The sequence below is a fragment of the Xiphias gladius genome, chromosome 9, assembly GCF_016859285.1.
Source record: "Xiphias gladius isolate SHS-SW01 ecotype Sanya breed wild chromosome 9, ASM1685928v1, whole genome shotgun sequence".
NCBI classification, from domain to species: Eukaryota; Metazoa; Chordata; class Actinopteri; order Istiophoriformes; family Xiphiidae; genus Xiphias; species Xiphias gladius.
Genome location: NC_053408.1, coordinates 7,380,059 through 7,403,949, shown reverse-complemented (window position 1 = coordinate 7,403,949; position 23,891 = coordinate 7,380,059). Strand labels below are relative to the sequence as shown.

The 23,891-nt window shown below is 40.2% G+C and overlaps 1 protein-coding gene across 4 annotated transcripts; it reads right to left on the bottom strand.

The window, feature by feature from the left end:
• Nucleotides 1-346: 346 nt before the first annotated feature.
• Nucleotides 347-16,439, bottom strand: ldb3b (LIM domain binding 3b). 4 transcript variants are annotated; one of them, XM_040135599.1, is made up of 9 exons: nt 16,094-16,439; nt 12,030-12,181; nt 11,234-11,309; nt 6,976-6,998; nt 5,043-5,240; nt 3,667-3,690; nt 2,152-2,321; nt 1,948-1,984; nt 347-1,022 (listed from the first exon to the last, which is right to left on the bottom strand). In XM_040135599.1, exons 1-9 carry the CDS (start codon nt 16,187-16,189, stop codon nt 926-928), a joined length of 873 nt encoding a protein of 290 aa, XP_039991533.1. In that variant the 5' UTR covers nt 16,190-16,439; the 3' UTR covers nt 347-925. The 4 variants fall into 4 exon arrangements, with proteins under 4 accessions (XP_039991533.1, XP_039991535.1, XP_039991534.1 ...); XM_040135601.1 differs by lacking the exon at nt 3,667-3,690; XM_040135600.1 differs by lacking the exons at nt 3,667-3,690; nt 5,043-5,240; nt 6,976-6,998 and adding an exon at nt 10,536-10,774.
• Between the last annotated feature and the right edge of the window lie 7,452 nt (nt 16,440-23,891).

The following is a 23,891-nucleotide window of genomic DNA, read 5'->3' as shown; positions in this document are numbered from 1 at the left end:
CTTTGAGAATGAAGCAGCAGTGCTTTTTCAGCTCCCCATGAAGGGTGCCACCAGCTAATATATATATTATCATTTTATCCTGTCAGAAGCTATTAGATGCTCTTTCTGAATGACATTCTGCTTTGCAAAGTCAAAACACCCTGTGTGGCATCCCAGTGGCACTAGAAGTGACAGGAAATGTGACTCATTTATTGAGGAATGTCTCTATCAATCATGACACTGCACCATGCCTCCAGTTTTGATTCCCAAGATAGAAAGTGACACGATTATTTCACTTGTTGGTTTGTAACAGTTCATTCAGCTGTGTAGTTTTAAGAAAACATTTATTCACATTGATATCAGTACATTTTTTGAGTGCATTTTTTTTTTTTTTTTTTTACATACTTTATTTGTGCATGTAGATAAATCTCTATGTGTGTATTCGTCCTTGTGTCCTTCCTCACAAGCATGCCGATAGTGTTTAAATTCATAAGTTTGTGTTTGTGGTTTATGTACTGGGGGCATAAAAGAAACATCATCAGTTCTGCATTTTCACTTGAATACTTATTATTTTTTGTACAATTTCCCTTTCGTTTAAGAGAGACAGAACACAAACAGACAGGAAACAGAGAAAGAAAGAAAAACCCAAATGCAGTCAGGTCTTAGCAGTGGACAGATACATTTGACAGGTAATATTGATCTTATGAACACATAGCATTCAAACACTAACAGTTAGTATCTCACATTCTACTAATCTACAAGTCTACAACACTATCTCACATCGCTGAGGAGTTTCCTCCTCCTCCTGCTCCTTTTTTTCTCCATAATTTATCCCCTCTTCCTCTTAACTCCTGTGCTTTTGTCCATGTCCTCCATTACATGTCCTCCTCCTCTCTGTCTCTCTCTCTCTCTCTCTCTCTCTCTCTTTTCGCTCTGATGCCCCTCTTTATTCCTGGATGTTTAGGATCTGTGCAGACAAGCCGTGGTGCCAGTTCTTCAGCTTGGCAAAGCGGGGCCCTTTCATCTCTGACTCAAACTTCTCTCTGATGGTGAGGAAGGCAGGACAAGACTTTTACTGTACATCAGGTGATACAGTTGTTTTTTTAATTACATTTTTAAAAGAATAAGTCAACATTTTTGGAGTACACTTATTTGCTTTCGTGTTGAGAGCTCAATGTAGTAGATCGATACAGCTCATATCTGTATAGTAAATATAAGGCCAGCAGCTTGTTAACTTAGCATAAAGACTGGAGACGGGGAGACAGCTAGCCTGGCTTTTTCTTAAAGGTAACAAAATGCTTCTTCCAACAAACAAGATACAACATGTTAATTAGTGAGCTTGAGAGTAGCCCCAGTTTGTCTCTCATGTATTTACATTTGAGTCTCAGTGGTGAGCATTAATTTTTCAGAAAAATTATACCCACATTATACCAAAATCTTTTCTATCGTACAGTGAAACAAAATTTTTATCATGGCAAAGAATTAGTCAGGTTTAGGCGCAAAAATACCTTGGTTAGGTTTAGGGAGAGATAATGGTTTGAGTTAAAATAAGTTCTTTGTTAAGGTTAGAAGACGTTCATAATCTTGGTTAACATAATAACCATGTGGTTAAGGTTAAAGAACTTTTGCGGTCATAGTTAAATGAAACAAAGCTGACTGTCGGTTTGAAACGGGCAACGTTTTGAGGCATTTGCTGAATAGCCTGATACTGTCTCACACAGCCGCTAGATGTCACTTAAAAATAAAACATAACTATTGGTCGTGAAAAGCTGCTTGCACAAAGGACCTATCGGGACAGACGTGAGAGTGGTATTGATTTTCTCATCTAATGAAGAGCAAATACGCATATTTCCCAAAATGTTGGACTCTTCTGTAAGGAAGTGTTCATTTTGTATTCGATAAAAATGAATGCTGAGCTGAAATGCTGCTGTCTGCAAAACTGAGGAGTCTGTGATGACTCCTCCTTACCTCGACCTCTGCAGGGCTTCCTCATCTGGGTCTTGCACTGTATGGAGAGAGACACCTGTTAAGGACTCACTAATGTGATGATAACTGTGTCCGAACAAGAAGTGAGGATTAGCAGAGATGAGTATCAAGACGGTAAGGAGAGAGAAAGTAGGGAAGACCACAGGATGGAATGAAGGAAAAAAAGCAAGCAGTCAATGTACTGACTGTATTCAGTGCCAGTGATGTGGGCCAGGATTCTGAAGCTCTTGGACTGCAGGTTTGCAGCACGACGAGCCCATTCAGACATGTCCTGGTTTATCTCTCCTGGCCTGATCACTGCCTGGTACACCGGAGACGCACAGTCTACCACCGGGTCCTTGACAGGCAGAACTCCACTGCAGGTCAGAGAGTACTGTTAGAGCTGAGTCTGTCGTATGTACCATATGCAAAGGCCCAAAATGGAAAAAACAAAACAAAAACTGATCATCATGTATTAAATGCCCATGATGCATCATCATCTACAACCACAGAGATTATATTACTCCTATCTTTTACGAGTATGTTTGGGTATTTTGTGATGTTTACATCCCTTCTGTTTCTCAAATTGGAAGAATTCAAAGGTTGATACCTCACAGAAAGGGTTGAGCATTTTTAAAGGTTCCAAATACAAATTTTTAAGTTGCTCCCAGGCATTTTAACTTCAAGTTTCATGATGGGATTATGCATTTTTCTAATGATTCTAATTACACACGTTTTTGTTTGTAGTAATATTAGACAATCTCGGTGAAAGTGAAAGTGGTGTAGTCTATTTACTGTATCTCATTGGTCCTGATATTGCTGTCTGCCACGGTGTCTTTTTTTTAAACTATCACTAGGGAGCGCCAATGTCAGACTTATTCAGATTCTACAAAAAAGTGGCTTTATTGTCACGTGAGAGTTGTAGAGGTTGTTCAGATGAAACAGCAAAGTGCGACACTGCAAAACAAAGCAAAATCCTGTTAAAAACACCATTGTGTATCTTTTATTATATTATCAACCAAACATTAAAGTACATTTTTTCCTGTTTTTTTTTAAATTGTGGGAAGTTACTACATTTTGGCCAATTATTAGATTTTTTTCTTCCCTTACATACTGTACAGTATACAGTGTTTGTTCACTGTTTACATTCACTGTATTTGTGTTGTCCTATAGTTTTACTCTGAAGGTGCCTGTAGTGAACAGTACAGTAAATGCTGGAGTGTGTATACACAGCAGCATGACTGGACAGTGTTTTTTCGGCATTCTTTAATGAGTGTTAGAAAAATAAGTCAATACCGATCGGGCAGTAGTTATTTGAAAACCTGCGATTCGATACTCAGAACATTCCCATGCCATGAAATCCTCTTTAGGTTTTGAAGCTCCTGGCTGCTTTTGGACTCCAGAAAGACCCAAAACACAACTTGCACTCTCACAATTTGACCAAAGTACTTAGACACACACAACCGAGTCAACGATGGCCTCTTGGTTAGTGAGTTTATCCATCAAACATCTTGGTTTGACACATAACACCTCGAGAACAGATATGAAAACATTACCGAATCAAAATTGACAAATGGATGCTGTGGGACTTGGAAACATTTTCAGTGGACTATTAGTTTATGAGACATATGGAGCAATGCACAAGCTGTTATGAAATCATGAGACAAAGGAGACACATGTATGAGGAGAGGCAAGAGGGAAATGGAGCGCTGCTGTACTTACGCCAAGGGGGAGCCCGCCTCCTCACTTAGGTTGGAACCAGGAAGGAAAGATGGGGAGGGATGGGTGGAGGACAGCACGGGTGTGGTTGGTTGGTTGGTTGTTTGGTTGCGGATGGAATGAGCAGAGGAAAGTGGGTGAAAGGCACAGAGGAGTACGTGGCACGAACACAGACAACAAGGAAAAGCCCGGCCATACGTACAGTCCAGTAGACATCCGAGTTGTTGCAGTGTAGGCTAAAAGTATGCTTATACGTTTAAAAGCTGCTGCTTTTTGTTTGGGCTTTTCAGGCAAAATATCATAAAGGGCCGGTTCACCCAAATTACAAAAAAAAAGAAACGTATTTTCTCACTTTCTGAAAGTGGAATACAGCCATGCAGATCATTTTGGTTTATTTGAGAGGTTGTGAGATATCCATCTGCAAGATTTCTACACAGTGGAGTTGTGATCTGGGAAGAGCTGCTGGTTCAGGAACTATGTGTACATTTCCATTTCAATGTTTTCTTTTAAGGATATCCTCAGTGTTCCTCAACGTAGAAACACGGGAGTCCACTAACTCTAACACTGACAGTTTATGTTACGGCCATCAGTTTCAAATAATATTAATATTAAGTTTAGTTTCTGAAAAGAGTTTCCATCACTTTGCTGTGATGAATGGCTCTAAAAACTACAATACTCATGAAGCCAGCGAATGCTGTTTGTGCAAGGGAACTAAAAACCACACCATACTTTCTAAATTCACCAAACACTGCCCCAGAATATATAAATGAATTGTGTATTATCAGGTTTGTATAAAAGAAAAGTATAAAGCTTCATCTTATTGTTAGCAGCCCACAAAGCAGATTTTCAGCTTGGTGATTGAATGTTTCTTAGCCAAACGCTCTTTGGGATTCATTGTTGACTTCTCTTGACTTTTTTTTTTTTTTTTTTAGTATCACGTCCATCCAAGCCTTGTAACTGCTACTTCCAAAATCCTGGACACCCAAAAAAAACTCTACCGGGGAGTCAGAAGTTTTCGCAGAGACTTTTTGATACTTTTTCTGGAGTGATGTTTTTTTGTTTTTTTTACATATAATTTTTCAATGCTGTAGGTAAGCACAAAAGACAATTCTGTCACCTTCATGATATTTGGGTTGGAGGCACAAATCTTAGAGAAAGATAAAACCTAGACAAAAAGTTCTAAAACTATCTGCTCCTCTACAAACTCCAAACAGTATGTGTGAAAGTATGTTTTTAAAAAAAATGTAATTTGGGTAACCTGACCCTTTAATTTCTCGGCGCGCAGGCCGATTGAATCAGTGTGATGTGATGTCAATTGTGTGAGTGGAAAGAACACATAAAATACTGGAGAGGGGATTGGTTTGGTTGTGTGACCTCACCTGTCATGTCCCTTGGCCTGTGACTGCCCTGCAATGGCATCCATGATGGCGTCCTGTGAGTACATGCTGATTGGTGTGTTGTACTGGGCGTGAACAATGGTGGCCTTTCCCCCTGGACCCCTCACCTCAATGGGCTTGTGGGTGGACAGGGCCGAATCTTTCAGAGCTATGGGGTTGAAGCTGGGGGTGTACTCCACAATGTCAGTGTCGGGGGAGGGTGTCAGAGGTCAATGGGTCGAAGAGGAGGTTTCGGGTGCATTGGTGAAGATGAGAGGTTAACCGACGGGGGGAGGAGAGGAGAATTTGAGAGGAAAGAAACGACAGAGAAAGACCCAAAGTGAAGGGAGGAAACCGGGACAGTTGTAGTAATACAACTGACGGACAGGGGCGCTGCTCTACCGCCCAATACTGAATTTTGGTGGGACCTCATGTACTCTACACAGCGCAAATACGCATCACACTATTCTATAGCTGTGTCCCAGTTCCATACTACATACACATTTTAAGCATTTTTTGAGGCTGAAGGACGTTCACAGTGGACTTTGCTGTTTTCCCCTTAAGGATGTAGATTAATATCCTGGACAGAAATGAGAAAAAATTATAACATCAAACAGAAAAATCTAGATGAAAAAAAGCAACGGGCAGTAAGATGAATGGGCTGAAACAGTTATTGTCTCATATTTCTATAAACAAAAACCTCATGCCATCTCAAAAATTCTACAGGTGACATAGTCACATAAATTTGATATACATTCCTTTGGCGAATGTCTTGTATAGTTTCCTCTGGGTTAACAATACGTATTATGCTGTATGCTAATTTTTGAAAAGAACAAATATAATTTGCGTATTAGTACATCATTTATACTGTTTAGCATCACTGTGCAGTGTGGAATTGGGACAGAGGCATAATCCATAATGACTTGCAGCTAAACAACTACGTTGTGTCACTAGTGACAACACACAAACTCTTACTAGAGGGAAACAACGAAAAAGCTGACATACCAGTCCAAAGACAACCAAAACATGCTAATTTCAACAACCACAAGGCCCAGATTATTACCTATGTTTTTCAAAGAACGCACAACGAAACACACACACACTGCAGATGATGTTTTACTGATACACACTACTGCTCATGCATTTATTCACAGTAATGTACTGTAAATCCATTCATATTCACAAAACGAATATGAAAGCTAAAGAGGACCAGCAGAGGTGGAAAACATAGATATAGATAGATATCGTAATACTAGAAGAGTTCAACATTAAAATGTTTACTTGAGAACTTATTCAAAAGAAAATAAATATTAGCATTAAATATTGTACACTCAAGTATTAAAAATAAAAGGAGTCATTTTAATCCTTTCAAATGTGTGTAAATGTGTATGTTACTCTGTATATAGAGAAATCAAACTACTCCATATACTGAAATCTCGGGTAGTTTAGCATTGCTTCATTTTAGAAACAATAATTTCATTAAGTATGTTTTGTAAAATCTTATTCATAAAGTCCCTTCCTAGTGCAGCTGCCATGTAGATGAATGAGTGAAATGTTGTGATAGAAAAGTAGAAAGTCTCACACAATTTCCTCAAGGGAGGTATCGGTACCTTTAAACGGTACTGAGGTACAGTACTTGAGTAGATTACTTTTTTAATTTCCACTTCTGGGGACCAGGTGCTGTTAATAACATGTCTTGAATTTTCAGCTCCTGAGTTATTTTTGCAGTTACCGGAAGAAACAAATGACTAGCACGCTCAGTATGCTGTTACACTTACACTGGAGCCTTAAGCTTTAGTTCACCTTCACACACATGAATCCAAGTTGGACACAACCCCACTTCACAACCAGAGTCACCCGTGACAGATCTCTTAGAAAACTAAAACCGAGGTATACTTCATGCACATTAAATGCTGAGAAATGTGACGGTACTGACTTTGCAGCTGTGTTTGCGATAACCTGAAACACACCAGAGGGGGACGGACAGACAGAAAGAGACAGACAGAGAAGGAGAGAATGCAGTGAATCACCAAGGGTATTTTGGTGATAACAATGGAACCATTTGTGTTTGCGGGAAATTATCCAAGTAACAGTGCTATCCTGTAACCCCGTGCACAGGTCAGAATAGCAAACGTTTGTCATCACCGGGATATTTCACAGCTTCCCCTGCAGCATCAGGAGTGACTGACAAGGGCAGAAGGGTCTCAATCACATGATACAGGACGGAGGGGGGGAGGGGGTTTGCAGAGACACATTTAGCACAGAGCAGACACAAATATACACAACTACACAAACACAGCATAGACCATCTGATCCCCTAATGTCAGAGCTGCTGCCATTAAAGTGCAGACGAATACGGGCTGTAGGCAGAGGTGGACAAGCTGCCATTACTGCAGCATGTTTAACACTGTAATGTAGGTAAAAGATTTCACCTTTTCATCGCTTTTGCCAAAGAAATCTGTCCAGATGAGATGCAGTCATCAAATGCCGAAATTCCACTTTTAAAATATCACGTGTCTCCTCTATTTAACCATACATTTCTTCTTATTACAATGCCAAAAATCGTGGGGTTTGATGATTTAAATCAAAAGTGAGCAAGTAGTTCCTGCTGGGTTCAAACTAGCACTTTACGTCTACGTAACTTCCAAATGAACACAAATTAGCTTCATCTGTCAGAGGGGACGGATGTCGACCGTGAACATCCCAAACGGTTCTGCTTTCTCTGTCAGTAAAAAATGGTTTAAGTGTCACTCTGCCACTGCAGTAATGGTGGAGGTGCTGGAGAAGGTGCTCCAGAAGTAAGAAAACCACATTCAAAATCCAATTGACATTTCAAATAACAAAAATTACAGCATTTCTCAACAGTATGTATGTCGTGTGGCTTGTTTCATATGTTCAGAAAAGGATCTTGATTCTTTAAAAACAAACAAAAAAACAATGTACTACTGTTGTTTATTCAATATTTGTTTTTCTTAGTGGAGACAGCAGAGATTAAAACTAGAAAGTTAAAAAAAAAAAACAGTAGAAGAGAGTGTTGGCAAGGTTTTATGTACACAGGTGAAACCAACCCGTGCTGGTAGTTTTTTCATGGGAGCTGTAGTTTTGTCTGTGCTCACAAAGTAATGGTTGTTTAACTTTGTAAAAATCACAAAGGTTTCGGTTGTAACAACTGCTGTAGTGGGTGCAAATGTGTCTTAGAATATGGAAAGTAAACTCCCGGAGCACGCTTTTTTCAGGAGGACGGATGAAGGAAATGCTGAATGAAAGCTTGCAGCACTGAGTTACAGGAGCTCCTGCAACAGAGGCTAGGCTTGATGTGACGTCGTGACTTTGGCACAGATGTGCTCGGTTTCTTATCTCAGGTTTGGAAAAGAGGCATTCAGGGGATTCAGGATGATGGTGTGTAACCGGAGCGGAACACTCCATGGCCAAGTACAACAGCTGCTCTCTCCTGGTTGTGTGTGTGTGTGTGTGTGTGCCAGAGGAATCAGAGTCTCCATGTACTCAGCGCGGTGGGGCCGCTGGCACGACACCGCCATCATCGTCCTGCGGTCTGTCTGGCGCACGTTTCCCGACATCTGACTTACCATTGGCCGTTACTGTAAAGCAGCTCGGCTCCAGAGGGGAAACACATTAGAGGAGACTGATACCTGGATGTGATATGTCAGAGGCCAAGCTGATTACGCCCTTAATTACCCTCTGAAAGTATTCCATAACTTACCCAAACTCATGCCGTCCCACTGAGGGAGAGTTCCCTCAACGCTGGCCACATCTTATCTCCCTCCACACTCCAGCCAGTGCAACATATTGTTCAGTCAGGATAAAGGTATTGCTGATCTGGCCCTACAGTCCCAGCAAGGAAGCAGTAAAACAGGGCTGACCCAAGCCTTTTTATGTCCTTCAAAAATAACCTTGAAAAACTTAAATGTTATCCGTTTTCACAGTTTCTTTCTTAATGAAAGTGAAAATATAAATGTTTAAAAATGTAAATCATAAGAAATTAAAACTCTAATGGAGAAGTCTCGTCATTTTTGTCAATAAACACCAAAACGAAATGAATTAATCCTACTTACATGTAACTGTATAATCTGTGTAGTCAAAGCCTTGCAATAGCTTATTTCGCTAAGGGGTGACATGATCCAACATTATGATGAATATGGGCACTTTAGTTTATTTTGAGTCAGTCTCCCTGCAGCAGCAAATGTGTATTAATCCACAGCTGAAAATAGTCCCCGACAAATGCTCTATTTAGTCTGTTACTGTTTGAGTAACATTTGCTAAAAACTACAGTGCCCAGCTGTTTTAGGAAATTTCTGAGCATTATTTAAAATTGAAACCGAATATTTATGATGCGTTTTAAACATCTTTGAGAGAAAACAATTCCTGAAAGCCTGGGGAATGTAGAAAGTACTGCGAGACGGATGAACTCATTATTGGTTTTGGTCTTTTCATGAGATTTGTTGACAGAAAGAAAAATATAGAATACTGCCACCCTTATTCTTTTGTTTAAATAGTTTTTTAAGCAAAAATGCTAAAAAAAAATTTTTTTTAAATCACTGGTTCCAGCTTTTTATTTGCAAATATTTTCCTCTATTCTTAGTTTTATGATAGTAACTATCTAAATGGGTTTTGTACACATGTCACTTTGGGCCCTGGGATCTTTGACTTCTAGTGGCTGAGGGCCCCTAAGTATCCACGTGTTTGCTTTTGCCTCACGTTGACTCTGCCGTAGTTGCAAATGATCCCCTCCCCGTAACCTCAACAGCAATTTCAACCCACAAAAAATGCTTTACAAGCAAGTCTCTGCTCTCCCAGGCAAAACAGGAATAAGCAATCTGTCCTGGGCTTGGCATTCCCATCAGCATCAGAGGACAGGGGGAGACATATTTACCAGGAGACAAGAAGCCTCAAAAAGGGAAAATCGAGGAGCTGAAACAGCAAAAAAAAAGTTCTTTAATAAGATTTTTTGCAACATCATCTCCCTGGTTTCATTTTATTTCACAAAAAATGAGTCTACCATTCACAAGAGGTGAAGAAACCAAGAGCTCATTCATATCGTCTTCTAACTACTGACCTCTTGAATCTCAATCTATTTCGAATTATCTTTTGGACAGCATCCGAGACATTTGAATGGGGTGCTGAGGCCATTCGACCTTTAGTTCAGTGTCTCAGATAAAATGACCCTGCGGTCTGATCTCCTGCTATTCTGTTACCTGGACGCAGGCCAGGTATGGTTGTGTGTACGCTCCCAAAATAGTGCCACGTGTGAGAGGAATGACTGCCGGGATAACGATGGAAAGTTCTGAGTATATTTTCTGATCACAGTCCTGTTAATGTGAGGTTAAACAAAGAAGGTGGGATATTACACAGTACTTTTGTGACATTTTGTTACATTAGCTCGAGGGTGTGTTGGTTTTAGGGTGATCGCTGAAGGCGTTAAATTGTCTTCTCTCAGTGTTACATAACTGGAGGTTTATTTTCCCTCCGGTAACCTACCCCAGTGATGAAACTCCCCAGGCAGCTGCCGACCCTTCTCCTAACCTGCCCTGCATCGTCATCATTTCTTTGAGAGTTTCGGGAGAGTAGAGGCCAATTGGGGAATTGTACTGCCCCCGCTGGCCCGGTGGAGATACGGCAGCTGACGTGGAGGAGGCAGGATCTTTGACCGGGGTCGAGGGGAGCTCCGGGTCTTTTTTATGCACTTGGAAGTAATTCCTTTCAGAGGGCTTTTTATCCTGCAAAGTTTCATAGGACACTGAAATTTCCATTTTAACTTCTCCACAATGTTTAGGCCTGATCTCCTCCCTCATCTTTACTAACTCCTTAAAAAGATGGGAAGAGGTCCGGATAGATAGAAAAGAAAGCTTTAAAGTGAAATGATACTTATTGATTTTCCTGTCATGTTGTTTGTGCTCCTGGATTGCCGACCCCTGACCTCTGCAAAGGACTCCCTGCAGTTGCACTGTGAATATTTTACACTAGAGGGCAGCAGGAAGCTACCTGACCGCACCATTAAAGAATTGTGAAGATGATATTCTAACAAACATTACTACAAGAATACAACTCAGGAACAACAGACATACATACAAATATGTACAAGTATCCAGACACATTTTATGTTTGTATGGATAAGTGGAATTTTGGTGTGCTGACTTTTCTATGTGTTTATCTGAAGACACTGTCAGTGTTTATACCTTCTGGTGGGGGATGACTGGCATGGGTGAGTCCATTCTTGGAGTTGCTGTGGGAACTGGTGCGGGGCGTCTCGATCTGTCGATTAGACAGAAAAATATGCCTTTGAAATAAACTGTCTTTAGATGTATTATTTATTTTTATTTTAAGGTCTCCCTCCACTCAAAAATGTGTATTTCTACACTGTGCCGAGTAATGTTTGACACTAGAAATTTTTTTTCCCCATTTATCTGTTGAAGGGGGAAATTTTTATGTGCGCACCTTAAATCTGAGTTTAACTCGTGTAGCTTAGTAAGATTTTGTGCTATCACATTTAGTTTAGGAAACAACCTGGACCAGTATGGGACTTACAAAAGTGTGAACTGGTAACATGACGCCTCCAGGGCACGTACACCGAGAAAGGACTTTTAAGTGCAAGACATCTTGGGTCCTGCAGTAAAACTTTTAAAATGAAAAAGTCTTTGCATATTTACATATTCTGGCTTTTTCCATGAGGGAGAAGGAGTAGATGTGCTTTTAAAAAGTTAATTAACCTTTTTTGTGGATATTTATTTCAGTCACAATTTAATATTAAATGCAGGGTATTTTTTATGTTTCTTGAAACATATCTGAAACAGCATGTGTGGTTATTTTTAAGACTTTGACTTTCACCTAAAACGTCCACACTAATCTATCCCCATGTCCCTCTCTTTCTGAAGTTAATATTATCCAGCTCCAGTGCCTGGTAAAGTTCATTCTGCATCATCTACTTTAAGTTTGTGGGACGGGTGTTTTGGTGTAAGTGGGCTGGTTGTTTACTTATGCATGGTGAGTGACAGTTTGGTGGTGGCAGACTTGATCTTGTTCTGGGCCTCCAGGTGCGTCATCCCATCAGTGCTGACCCCATCAATGGCTGAGATGAAGTCGCCCTGGGCCAGGCTGCCGCCCGATGCCTTGCTGCCTGGAGTTATCTATGGAGGGGTCAACAGAGCAGGTCACACAAGGACCAGTGACACAGATTCCTCAGGAAACACACAAGCAACTGAAAAAGATATGCAGTTACACAAACATATGTTACAGAGTGAGTAAATATTTGTGCACGCTGGATTAATTCCCCAGAGTGGGTGTGAATTCAGAAAGTAAGAGCTTTGATGCATATCAGGAAAAATTCAAAACGTAGATTATAATTTGTTCATTTTTGCCTTAAACCTCAACTGAAAACAGCTTTACAGCTCAGACGACGTGTGATTTCTTCTGTGATGAAACACCTCAGTCCACGCAGCATTTATGCTGTGAATGTAGCAGCTCAGTAAATAGGGCTTAAAAGGTAGAGAAGGGAAAAGCTGATGAGGCAAAGTAAACTAATCCATCAGACCTGCAGATGAAGGGCCAGGATAAAAATGTATCTGTTAGGTTGATTGTCAGAGTGGAACCACGTTTTATCTGAGTCTAATCAGTCTCCGCAGCAGCAAACAAGGCTCTTTATCGCTGAAATAAGTGAGGAGGAAAGCAGCAGGATTTCTATTCAAAGAGCCATAAAATGTGCAGGACAGAACGATGTAATTTCTAATTGTAAAAATAATAACATTTGCATCTTTAAGTTGACGGAGCAAGTGAAATTGGATCCAGTAGTGCAGGCAAAAGCAGGCTGAGGACAAGGATATAAAGTAAAGGGACTGTTGTTTAACTGAATCAAACTCCGTAATGGTTCAATTCAACAGACAATTTTAAAAATTGTTTTATTTTGGAGTTATTGTGAATCGTTACCTCGCAGTTCTTTTCATTTATAAGAGAACACATTTTTCTTTACCCTCTTTTTCAATTGTCATTCATGTATTGACCTTCAGCTGAATACCTATGCCGTTGGCTATGCTACAAAACTGGACTTAAGTGGCTAAACTACACAGGGAGCAGGTTTAACTCAGCTCTGAGGCATGGGGCATACAGTATTTGGTCTAGGCTTACAGTCAACTCGTTAAAGTTAAAAATAAGCAATGCTGTTGATGCCTGTGAGTTCACTGTGATTGATCCAACTGAGCAACCCGCCCCCCTCGTCCCTCAAACACACACACACACACACACACACACACACACCTGCCACTGACATTCATACAAGACTTCCTCGATTCTAACTTTTTTCTGTTTACATTAAGTAATGTGCTCCTCTCTACAATCCACATTAGTTTGATGTTTAAGTTCTGTTTTTTTCAGACTGTCACTCGTGTCCTTGTTCCTACGGTCAAACTTTCTCCATGTTTTGATGGCTATTTGCTTTTTCTCCTCTAGTATTGAATTTCAGTCATTGTGCCTGTCTGTGTGTGTGTGTGTGTGTGTGTGTGTGTGTGTGTGTGTGTGTGTGTGTGTGTGTGTAGAAGGCTGAGTTACAGTGGACAGGCAAGGTGATAGCAGGCGGAGAAAAATTATTTTTGCATGGCTGCCTTAGTGTAATCAAACACACATGCAGACACCACACTGCCCGACCACTCTGTCATGCATCCTTTCCTATGAAACAAATATTTCAAATATACCAGATGACAAACAGGAGATGGAGAGGAAAATACAGAGAAAGAGCAGCACAATCTTGGACAGATAACTGTTGGATAGTGTTGGGGTTTGAGCAGGGAGATTTTTCTTGTAAAAAACGTTTCTTGCATGTTTCATCGTATGTTAAAATGCATTAGATCAGTCTATAAAAAAAAGAATGTGCCAGGATAATTTCTCACTTTTTCAATGTGCACAAGCTCATGACATTAGCCAATCAGAGACCAGAAAGCTGTTTTCATCCATTTGCAGTTTTTTGCAGTTTTTAAAAAAATTATTTTAACTATGACAAGCGCATAGTCATATAAAATGACTGGACAGCAGCAATCCAGTTTGGTGTGTCACATATTTACAGAATTTCAGCTTGACTAACAAGATCTAAGGAATCCACTGTCCTCATTCTTCTTTCCTTTCTTAGTTCTTGGCAAAAGTAGGCCGAAATTCAAACTGTGGCGGTGTTACGTCAAACTGTAATGGCACCCGGGGCTGTCACGTCAAGCTGCAGTGTTTTATGTTAACCTGACAGAGCCCATCATGACCACAGGATGAACACAAATCCAATGACACAATGTCATACCAGACTCAGATCATAGCTCCCCCTATAGTTGCCTAAGACTGGGATTAGAAGACCATAAACTGAAAGATGTCTGGAGAATCAATATAACACAGGCTGATCGCCAGCTGAGCGTCAGTTGGGACTGAGGAATGAGGAGCCGGAGGTGCGGGAGGGAGCAGAGTTAATATTCAGACTCCCGGATCTACCAACCCTCCCTCCATCCATTCCTCCAAAATGATGCTGTCCTCTCAGGAGCAGCTCCAAAAGCTGTAACTGAAACTGGCTATAAGCGAGGAATAAAGCTTACTAAAGGTAACACAAGCTGCCATCAGCTTCCTCGCTCACCTCGCTTCTTCCCTGTCCCATTCCCACCCCTCTCCATCCATCCACCTCTCCTCCAATGCTATTTAAAGGAAATGCTGTAAATACACCAGGAGCCCTGCCAGAGAAAGGGAGAGAGAGCCTGTCTATCTGCTGCAGAAGTTAAAACTTACTGTTGTTACAGTATTTGTAGAGTGACACCTTATTTTTCCCACATTTTCTTAAATTATGATCATTTTAGTTATTTTCTTTTTTTTTTTAGTATATTCTTTACCTGAACTGATGGTTAAGAATCTTATAATGTAATTTTGGTATGACATTTAGTTTCTATGAGATTTGACAGTTAAAATGAATAAATCAATCCCAATGTAGTCAATAATCCCTCTCCCTGAATTGGTAATTTGACTTTACTGAACTAAAAAGTAATTCCACTTTAATAAGTTTAGCTGGATATGACCTGTCAAGCTTCAGTTTGGGGTTTGAGGGGAGATATTTGAGTTTGCCTGTAAGGTAATCAAAGTATATATTTTGCTCGTTTTTTCAAGTTCAAAAGTTTTTTCAAGTAAAAGTTAACTCATTCAGCAGCACTTCCACTCCAGTAAAGGTATTCCTGTCTTTCCATTGCTGCTCTATTCTAGAAATCTCTCGGGAGATTACATCTGAGCCTCCCTGCCATCATCATGTACAGCAGCATTACATAACTGCTGCACGGCCACCGCTCACACACACACACACACACAAATCGCACCTGCGCACACACATATGATGCGCACATACCTTATGAACATGCATAGACACAAGCTTGATGAAGTTGAGAACATGCAACACGTTATTGTCAAACCAGTTGGAAAGGATAAAAACTGGGACAAATTTGGTTTAAAAAATGAAAGTTGTCAGTCATCTAGGTTACATTTAATTGTTTGAGGGACTCTAGTTTACCATGTAGAAGGTCCATTAATTAACCTGCTTCAATTAGTCATTTACATGTTGAAGCAGTAGTTAGATGTGACCTAGGTGTCTAAAAAACATTAACCTTTCATCAACATTTGTTTTTTTCTGAGACACCTACACATCTTTTCACCTGCAAATCACCAAAATGACGCTTACTTCGATATTCAAGCGGTAAAATGTGATAAAAGTGAAGATATTTGAAGTTAGAGGGATAAGTTACGCATGGTGAGTTCTGTGTTTACATTACTGTGCATGTGTATGTTGGTTTTTATCATCTTTGAGTAGATCAGTTTGACGAAGTCCGGCAATCAGTGTACCGCAGAAGATCTTTAGTTTCAGTTTGAAATCATTGGTGTAATATTTCATCATTATGTGACACTGCCACTGCATTGATTTCTCACAGCGGATTATCAATTTGCCAGTGTTTGTGATCTATCTTGTCAATGTCGCTTGTAATCTTGTAAATTGCTTTGTCACAACAAATCTGAGGCTGTGAGGGTGACTCTGTCCTTACCCTGGAGATGGTGAGTGGCATGTTGAAGTCCTTTCCTCCCTGTAGTCTGAAGCCCCATGGAGCCGGGCCATTCAGAGTCACTGTGTACGTACTCATCTTCGGTTAAACGTCAACACTCCTCCTGCTAACAACTCCTGCTGGCTGTCTGGTTTCTCCTCCTGCTCCGTGTGCCCTTGTTCTGCGTCCTCCCCTGCTATCCTTTTGTCCCAGCCGGCACCTCCTCCGTAAGCCCTGGCTTCACTAGCGTCTCTCCCCGTCTGCTCCCAGCTCTCAGGACAAACACCCTGGGGTGGTGGTGTTGCTGGTGTTTTGCTGGTGGGTGGGTGGGTCAGGTGCTGTGGAACCTCTGTGACACACACACACACACAGACACGAGAACACATAGAAAGGCATGCATTCATGCACACAAATACACAAAGAGACACATATGTGTAGACAGACACACGCACAGAAAGAGTAGCGAGCCAAAATGAGACACGGCCTAAAAACCTCCTCAAGCTCTTTTCCTGGAATCAAAAACTCTCAACAAACCTCAAATCAGAGAAAGTGCAAACTGTCAAAAATCAACATTAAACTCTGTATTAAAATGGAGAAGAGTTTCTTGCCTGCAGGGTTGCTGAGGGTGAGGGACAGACAGCCTAAGAATAGCCGAGGCGAGCAGAGACACAGGGGCCCCTGACCCTTATAAGGCCTGTAACACGAAGCCCCAGGATGCTTCACTGCCGATTCACATTGCCAATATAGACCCCTCTTACTGCAACACATTCTCTCTCTCACTCCCTCTCTCTCTTTCTCTCTCTGTGCTATCAGTTCATGCTGCTAACACCCTATTATCCGTAATCAGCCTCTGTGAACTGGTGCCATTGGCTTTTTAGTCTTGCAGTCCTTCGCTCTGCTCGAGAAAGGAAACAACAAAATACCCAGCGCTGATTACCTAGAAACACCCCCACCACGCTGATCGAGCTGCGAGTCCTGTTTTTTGTGTTGGTGGGTGTGATTCAGAGCCATTCAATTAGCAGCCAAACACAGCTGTTAAGGTTAAATGAACACAAACAGCAGATTGCCCAGATATTTTTACGGATCATCTATGAGTCACATGCATCTTGAAACGGAGAGGTTTCTGAACTGGTGTGATACTAAACACCAGATTTTAAAAATGAAAAAGACACAGGAGACACAGTTTGATCCTGGAGCAGTAGTTGGGCATGAGCAGCCTGGCCAATCTATCACTCAAGACAGTTTTTATCAACACCTCAGTGTCCATATGTCTTATTTTAATCCTGTTTTATTTTGAAATTGCATACTTTATGTGTCTGCCAGTTGTTTTTTGCGTTTCCTGCCTGTGAGATTGCCTGCCGCGCCCGATTGATTTCATCTGTTCCCAATTACCCTTTAGTCTGACATGTTAGCAAGTGCATTTGTTTTGTTGCCAGGAGTTAGTTTAGAAGGTTGGTGGGAATTGTTTTGAACCCCTTTTGTGTTTGGATTAAATTTTGTTTTCCCTCGCTACATTTTTTGCATTCCCCATGATTCATCGGAACAGTTAGTGTGCTGGTCAAGTCCACTTATAATACACTGCCAGTTCAGGGAGGCCTGCGTATACTACAGAAAGGAGAGATGATGTGACACTTTACTTGATGCTGCTTTGTCTGGCAGTGCCGGGTGGTTATTTCTTGGACTCTGGCTTCATTTGTGGTTGAATATATGGATATGGCAGCTGGACTGTGACTACTCTTTGATGCTCCTATTGGCCAAGAAAGCATCGTTCAGCCCCGCAGGATTCGAGACTGTGGTACTTCTATCAGATATGACAGAACTGTTACCAATGCATCACAGGAGTTCAGGAATACAGTAGCTTCAATATAACGTTTAGCCCGCACAGCCATGTTATCTCACTGCGCGCACACACGCGCACGCAAGTCCTGCATGTAGTTAGTTCGACCCGTTATGAACTAACGTGTCAGAGCCATAATCATTGCAACCAAAGTGCAACCAAGACTACGGTGATAATCGCAGCTACAGTCGGTCTCAAACAGCTTTGGCAGCAGTCGGTGACAGAGCTGGTGTAACTAGTATCACTATTTATCTAGCTAGCTGCAGTGATACAGACTTGGCCTGAGGCAGCCACAGTTTTGTTTTTTTTTTCATCAAATACAAGGCATGAACGAAGGTTTAAACAATGTGCCACAGGTGCTATACTGTAGCTCTTTGAATTTATTGTGTTAATAATGCAAAATGACTAGTTAAAGTAAAAACCATGTAGAAAAATTATTAACATTGCATGTGTACTGGAGGGAGTAAAGCAATTGAATAAAAACACATTAAGTAAGAACAGTTTAAAAACTGGAGTGACACTCACTAGGGTGCATACCTCTGCCAAAGCTACACCAACATACACCAGACTTCAGAGAAAAACTCAAATTATTAGTAAATGATCCGGATCTGCCCCAAAATTCAATGGGGGCTTCCCTGGCCCACACCCCATCCCTCCTTCAAGTTCAAATGCAAATCGGTTGAGTACTTTTTGTACAATCCTGCTGACAAATAAACCAACAAACACACACAGGTGAAAACATAACCTCCCTGGCGGGAGGTAGTAAAACACTGATGGAGCAAAATCATTTCATTGCACATCATGAAAGATCTTGCTAAGAAATAATAAGACCTTTTAGCAAACAGCCTCAGTATTTGACTCAAAACGAAGCTTGTTGTCAATGGCCGCGTCTGAGTGTTTGTATCTTGGATGGCTGTGTACATTACATCAATACAATAGTTGCTTTTGCAATTGTTTATGTACAAATTTTTTTTTTTAAATTGAAGAAAGGAGACTTCCTCTGGTAGAGGGTTTCTCAATGTAAGCTAAGCTGCTACGTATAAACAGTGATGTATTCATTTGGCAGTCAAGCTTCTTGACAGTTGGCAACAGGGCTTGTGCAATACAAGTACAGTTAGGCCCATAAGTATCTGGACAGTGACACAATATTTGTAATTCTACCTCTGTACACCACCACGATGGATTTGAGACAGAGCCATCAAGATGTGATCTAAGTGTGGACTTTCTGCTTTAATTCAAGGGGTTTAACAAAATATCGCATTAAACAGTTAGGTATTACAGCCATTTATATACATTGTCCCTCAGTTTCAGAGGCTCAAAAGTAATTGGACAAACCAACATAGTTATAAATATAAGCATGATTTTTAATACTTGGATGAAAATCCTTTGCAGTCAATGACTGCCTGAAGTCTGGAGCCCATGGACATCACCAAATGCTGAGTTTCCTCTCTTGAGATGTTCTGCCAGCGAAAAGCATGCTTAGTTGGGCTGGGGTCGGGAGGCTGACTCGGCCATAGAAGAATATTCCATTTCTTTGCCTTTATAAACTCTGGGGTTACTTTCGCAGTGTGTTTTGGGTAATTATCCATTTGTACTGTGAAGCACTTTCCTATCACTTTTACAGTATTTTTCTTCCGCGGTCTTCCAGTACTTTCGGCTGAGCTCGCCAGTGCATTCCTTCCTTTTAAGAATGTACCAAATTGTTCATTTGACCCCTCCTAAAGTTTCTGCCATTTGTCTGATATGTTTGTTTTGTTTTTTTGTTGTTGCACCTCTTTCGACACCTCTTTGGACAGCATATTGAGAGAACCCAGGAACAGCTACCAAATGCAAATTCAATACTTGGAATAAACTCCAGACTTTATATCTGCTTAATTTGTTGTGAAATAATGAGGATGGCCACACCTGGCCATCAAACTGATGGCCATCACGTCTTTTTACTGTATAATTAGGGCTGATCTACAGTGCAATGGAGCCGGAGTTTCCCCACAGGGCCAGGAAATTAATCAGAATCACGCAACCACGATCATTTCTCTCAATACAGAAAGAGACACACACGACGAAACACACACTCTTGTGAGCATACGAAATCAGTGGAAATAAGTCCCTGGCAATGGTATGATGGATTAGAAGCATGATTACACACCAGAAATGTCACTAATACTCTTTTGTCTCAACTTTCCTTCACGCTTAGGCACTAATGCACACACACCCACACACACACACACACACACACACACACACACACACACACACACACACACACACACACACACATACACAGACATTGAAGGTTGAGCAGGCAGGCCTGCTAATGTAGTATGACCTCAAACAGGTTTCAAAGAGATGGGATGCACTGCAGAGAAAGACAGAGCAACACATCAGGAGGAAGTTGTTTACCGAAATAAAATCCTCTCAGACCAGACAAAATTCAATATTTACTTTATTTACTTTGAGGGGAAAAAAAAACCCCTCCATTGCCATGGAAGCAGAAAAATATGTCAGAGCTAGAAGGAAAACCAGCAGAGCTGCCTCCCCTTTTTACGTGATCTCTTTTCTTCCGTGTTTCTCACCATTCCCATTAAATTTGATTGTTAAACTACACTTTATCTCATCTCATCTCTTTTTTTTTCAGTGATTTGTTTTTGTTCACTTACAGTATAATGTCCGGTGACATGCAACTAACTACATTTCCTCAAGTAGTGTAACTAAGTACAAATTTGATGTACTCTACTTGACTACTGCACAGCATTTCAGAGGTAAATGTCGTACTTTTTAACAACACTGCATTTATCTGACCGCTGTAATTGTTACCCAGCGGAAACATTTTACAAACTCCTTTGGAAATACTAAATTAAAATCATGTCCCAAAATCAGAGAGTGAGAGTGAGAGAAGATGCAGACATTAATGTATCGGTCTCTCCCACCCATTTACACCCTCTACCTATGCAAATCGAGTACCAACTCTCACCTCTGCAGGGCGCCATGGTTCTGCAGGGAGGCCTATCCAGGTCAAACAGCATGCAGGATAACTGTCCATCGTATCTGCTCTCTGCCATGTTGGACGGATGACGCGTATGACCTACACTGATGCTGCTCTGTTATCTGACATCAGGATGTTCCAGCTGCTATCTACTGTGCCGGATGGATCGCTACCATTCAGGAAACTGAGCCAATGATTTATGAAAATATCGGTCAGTGTAGACTGATGGACAGATGACGCATTAGGAGCTGCAGTAACCACAACCAACTTGGTGCTGCACATGAATGCATGTATACATGTGAATATATATGTGTGAACAGAGCAAGATAAAGTTTAATTTTTCACCTACGTAAGGTTAAAAGCATCTACACTTTTTTTTGTAGAGAAGAAGACTGTTGAACACTGTAAGGCGTAAGTGGATTGTGTAATGCATTAGAGGCCAGTTTAATGTATAGCTGAAGTGATTTATTGACCAAATTTAGATGACTGATTTACTATTGCTTTCTTGTAGCTATCTAATAAATGAGAGTGAGAGGGACTGTCTTGACTTTTTATAGACCAAATGATTTATTGAAAAGGTAATCAGCCGATCAATCCATAATGAAAATGATCATTTGTTGCAGTCATATCTTAATAAATGACTGGCTCAACCAACACCAAAGAGATGGAGAAACAGCAACCAGTAGTGCAGAATTTAGCAACATTTTTATTTAGAAAAATAAATAAAAACAACACAAAACATTTTGTACAAAGAAAACAAAATCAACATGAAACCATCACTTCAGAGCAGGATTTAAATTATACACACATATACATATATATACATATATCTATATATATATATATATATATATATATATATATATATATATATATATATATATATATATATATATATATAAATTATCATTTTTGTTTTGTCATAATGCCACAAATGTATCCATAACATTTATAACACATGTAATTTTGTACATTCATTGATGGAAACTGAACAAAGGAGCAACAGTGGGAATGCATCAACCTTTGTTGCCTCGTTTACTAAGATATTAATGTTTATTATAACTGTTTATCGTTTAGCAAACATAAAAATGACAGCGTGTGTCCGATTTATTTTGACATGTTAAGAGAACAGTTATTAAAATCATAGTGAATGATGCAGCAATTTTAGGAATTTCAAAGGGAATGGCAATGCACAAAAGTGGAGATAAAAAGGCTTTGGAGACGTGATGTTCAGAGAAAAGGCAGGTGACACACTGTTGGTGAAATGTTTCTGTACATATGTCTATAATGAGGTCTATGACAACAATCCTGAAACCACAATTTTATAAAAACAGCAAAGTCATTTACCACACTGTCTCCTGTATATCTAATAGTAGATATTACAGCAAGATATGGCATCAAGGGGGAATGCCGAATTACAGTACTGATTTCAGTGCTTCCATGCGCACACACGCACTCTCACGCTCACACTCACACAGCATTGGGTGATGTACTGTGGTGTTGTGACACATTGGGGATCAGATTTCTCTGATCTCTGGTACCTCATGTCACCAGGACTGGAAAAAAAATAACTGACAGAGAGCCCTGAGTTTGTATGTGTGTCTGATTACCCAGTTTAGAAGGAAAACACCTCATATTAAAGCTGCATTAAGTGTTTTTTTTTACCACTAGAGGGCAGATAGACTGGAGTCCATTTCTCCTAGCTAACATACAGTATTAATAGCGTTTCCTTTGTTTGAATTCAAATCCATTTCTGGTTGTTTGTAGCACATTGCGAATCAATGTTAGATTCACAGGCTGACTTCTGATCAGGGAGGTACATTTTCCATTTATATATAAGTGCACCACCCCAGAAAGACATGTCAGTCAACATGAACGTTTAGCAGATTTCCAGGCAGACTCATTTTTCAAATAATAAATACAGAAATACACAGATGAAAAAAAAATCTACACGGGTGGGCTGCCTGAATAAATTTGATATATGAGACGAAAGCGTAAACAAACTCCTTTCTCGCCTACTTACCACCTGTTAAATGTACAATCAACATTCACTGTCATTTTAGCTCTGGTGTCATCAACCAGCTCCTGTGAAAAGCTTCTGTCTCTCTTTGAGTTACTAACCACCTGGTTGTTTACTTGGTCAATTTGACATTTCACATTGTGCAGACTCAGGTTAGCTTTCGCCAGGAGCTGTTCACAGTTCTATAATAAGCAGCATGTTTTTAGTCTTAGTTTTTAGAAGCAAAGCAACAAGCTTCAAGTGGCTTAAATCTGTATTTTTATATTTAACCAGGAGTAATTTGATTTAAGGCTAATGTAAAATGTGCTGCTTAATGCATCTTTAATATCAGTATTTACAGTATATTCTCCAATCCTCAAGTATCGTAGTAAAATGAAAAACACTTAGGGTTGGGTAATGTGAATTTGTTCTGATTCCTGATTGATTAGTTTAAAAAACATGCTTTTGATTCAATTAATCAATTCCTTAAAAGTATGGGCTTCTGCCTGCATTGCTTGTTACAATATGCATTAACACATAGTGTTTAAAATATGGCTCATAAACAATGTGCAAAAATAAGTTCAGCATTTTTTATGTCCCCAGTTGTGGCCATAATGCCCCAGAATCAGCTGATGGTACCAAACTCTAGGAAAAAAGAGACGTTTTTAACAGTAACATTCAATTAACGTATGTCAAGATAAAGAAGAATTATATATTACTTTAAAGCCAAAAAAATCGGAAAGTGTTTTTTTCATGTATGAATGAATGAATAATTTATATTTTGGTCTCTTCAACTTAAATAATATGACAAGAAACTGAACGAGGACTTGATAAAAATCTAAACGCAACCCAACCCTAAAGATAAAACTTTTCACATTGTGTTTATTAAGGCTAATTTGTTGCCTCCGGCTCCAAGGTAAGCCACCTTCAGCCATCATGATATGTCAGAAAAAGTCAAACATATATATGTATGCAAATACGC

Coding starts and splice junctions, on each gene's coding strand:
- ldb3b (XM_040135599.1), bottom strand. CDS start 16,189: ATGAGTACGTACACAGTGACTCTGAATGGCCCGGCTCCATGGGGCTTC. Junction 12,182..16,093: donor TGCCACTCACCATCTCCAGG/GTAAGGACAGAG, acceptor ACCCCTCCATAG/ATAACTCCAGGCAGCAAGGC. Junction 11,310..12,029: donor CTGTCACTCACCATGCATAA/GTAAACAACCAG, acceptor TCTAATCGACAG/ATCGAGACGCCCCGCACCAG.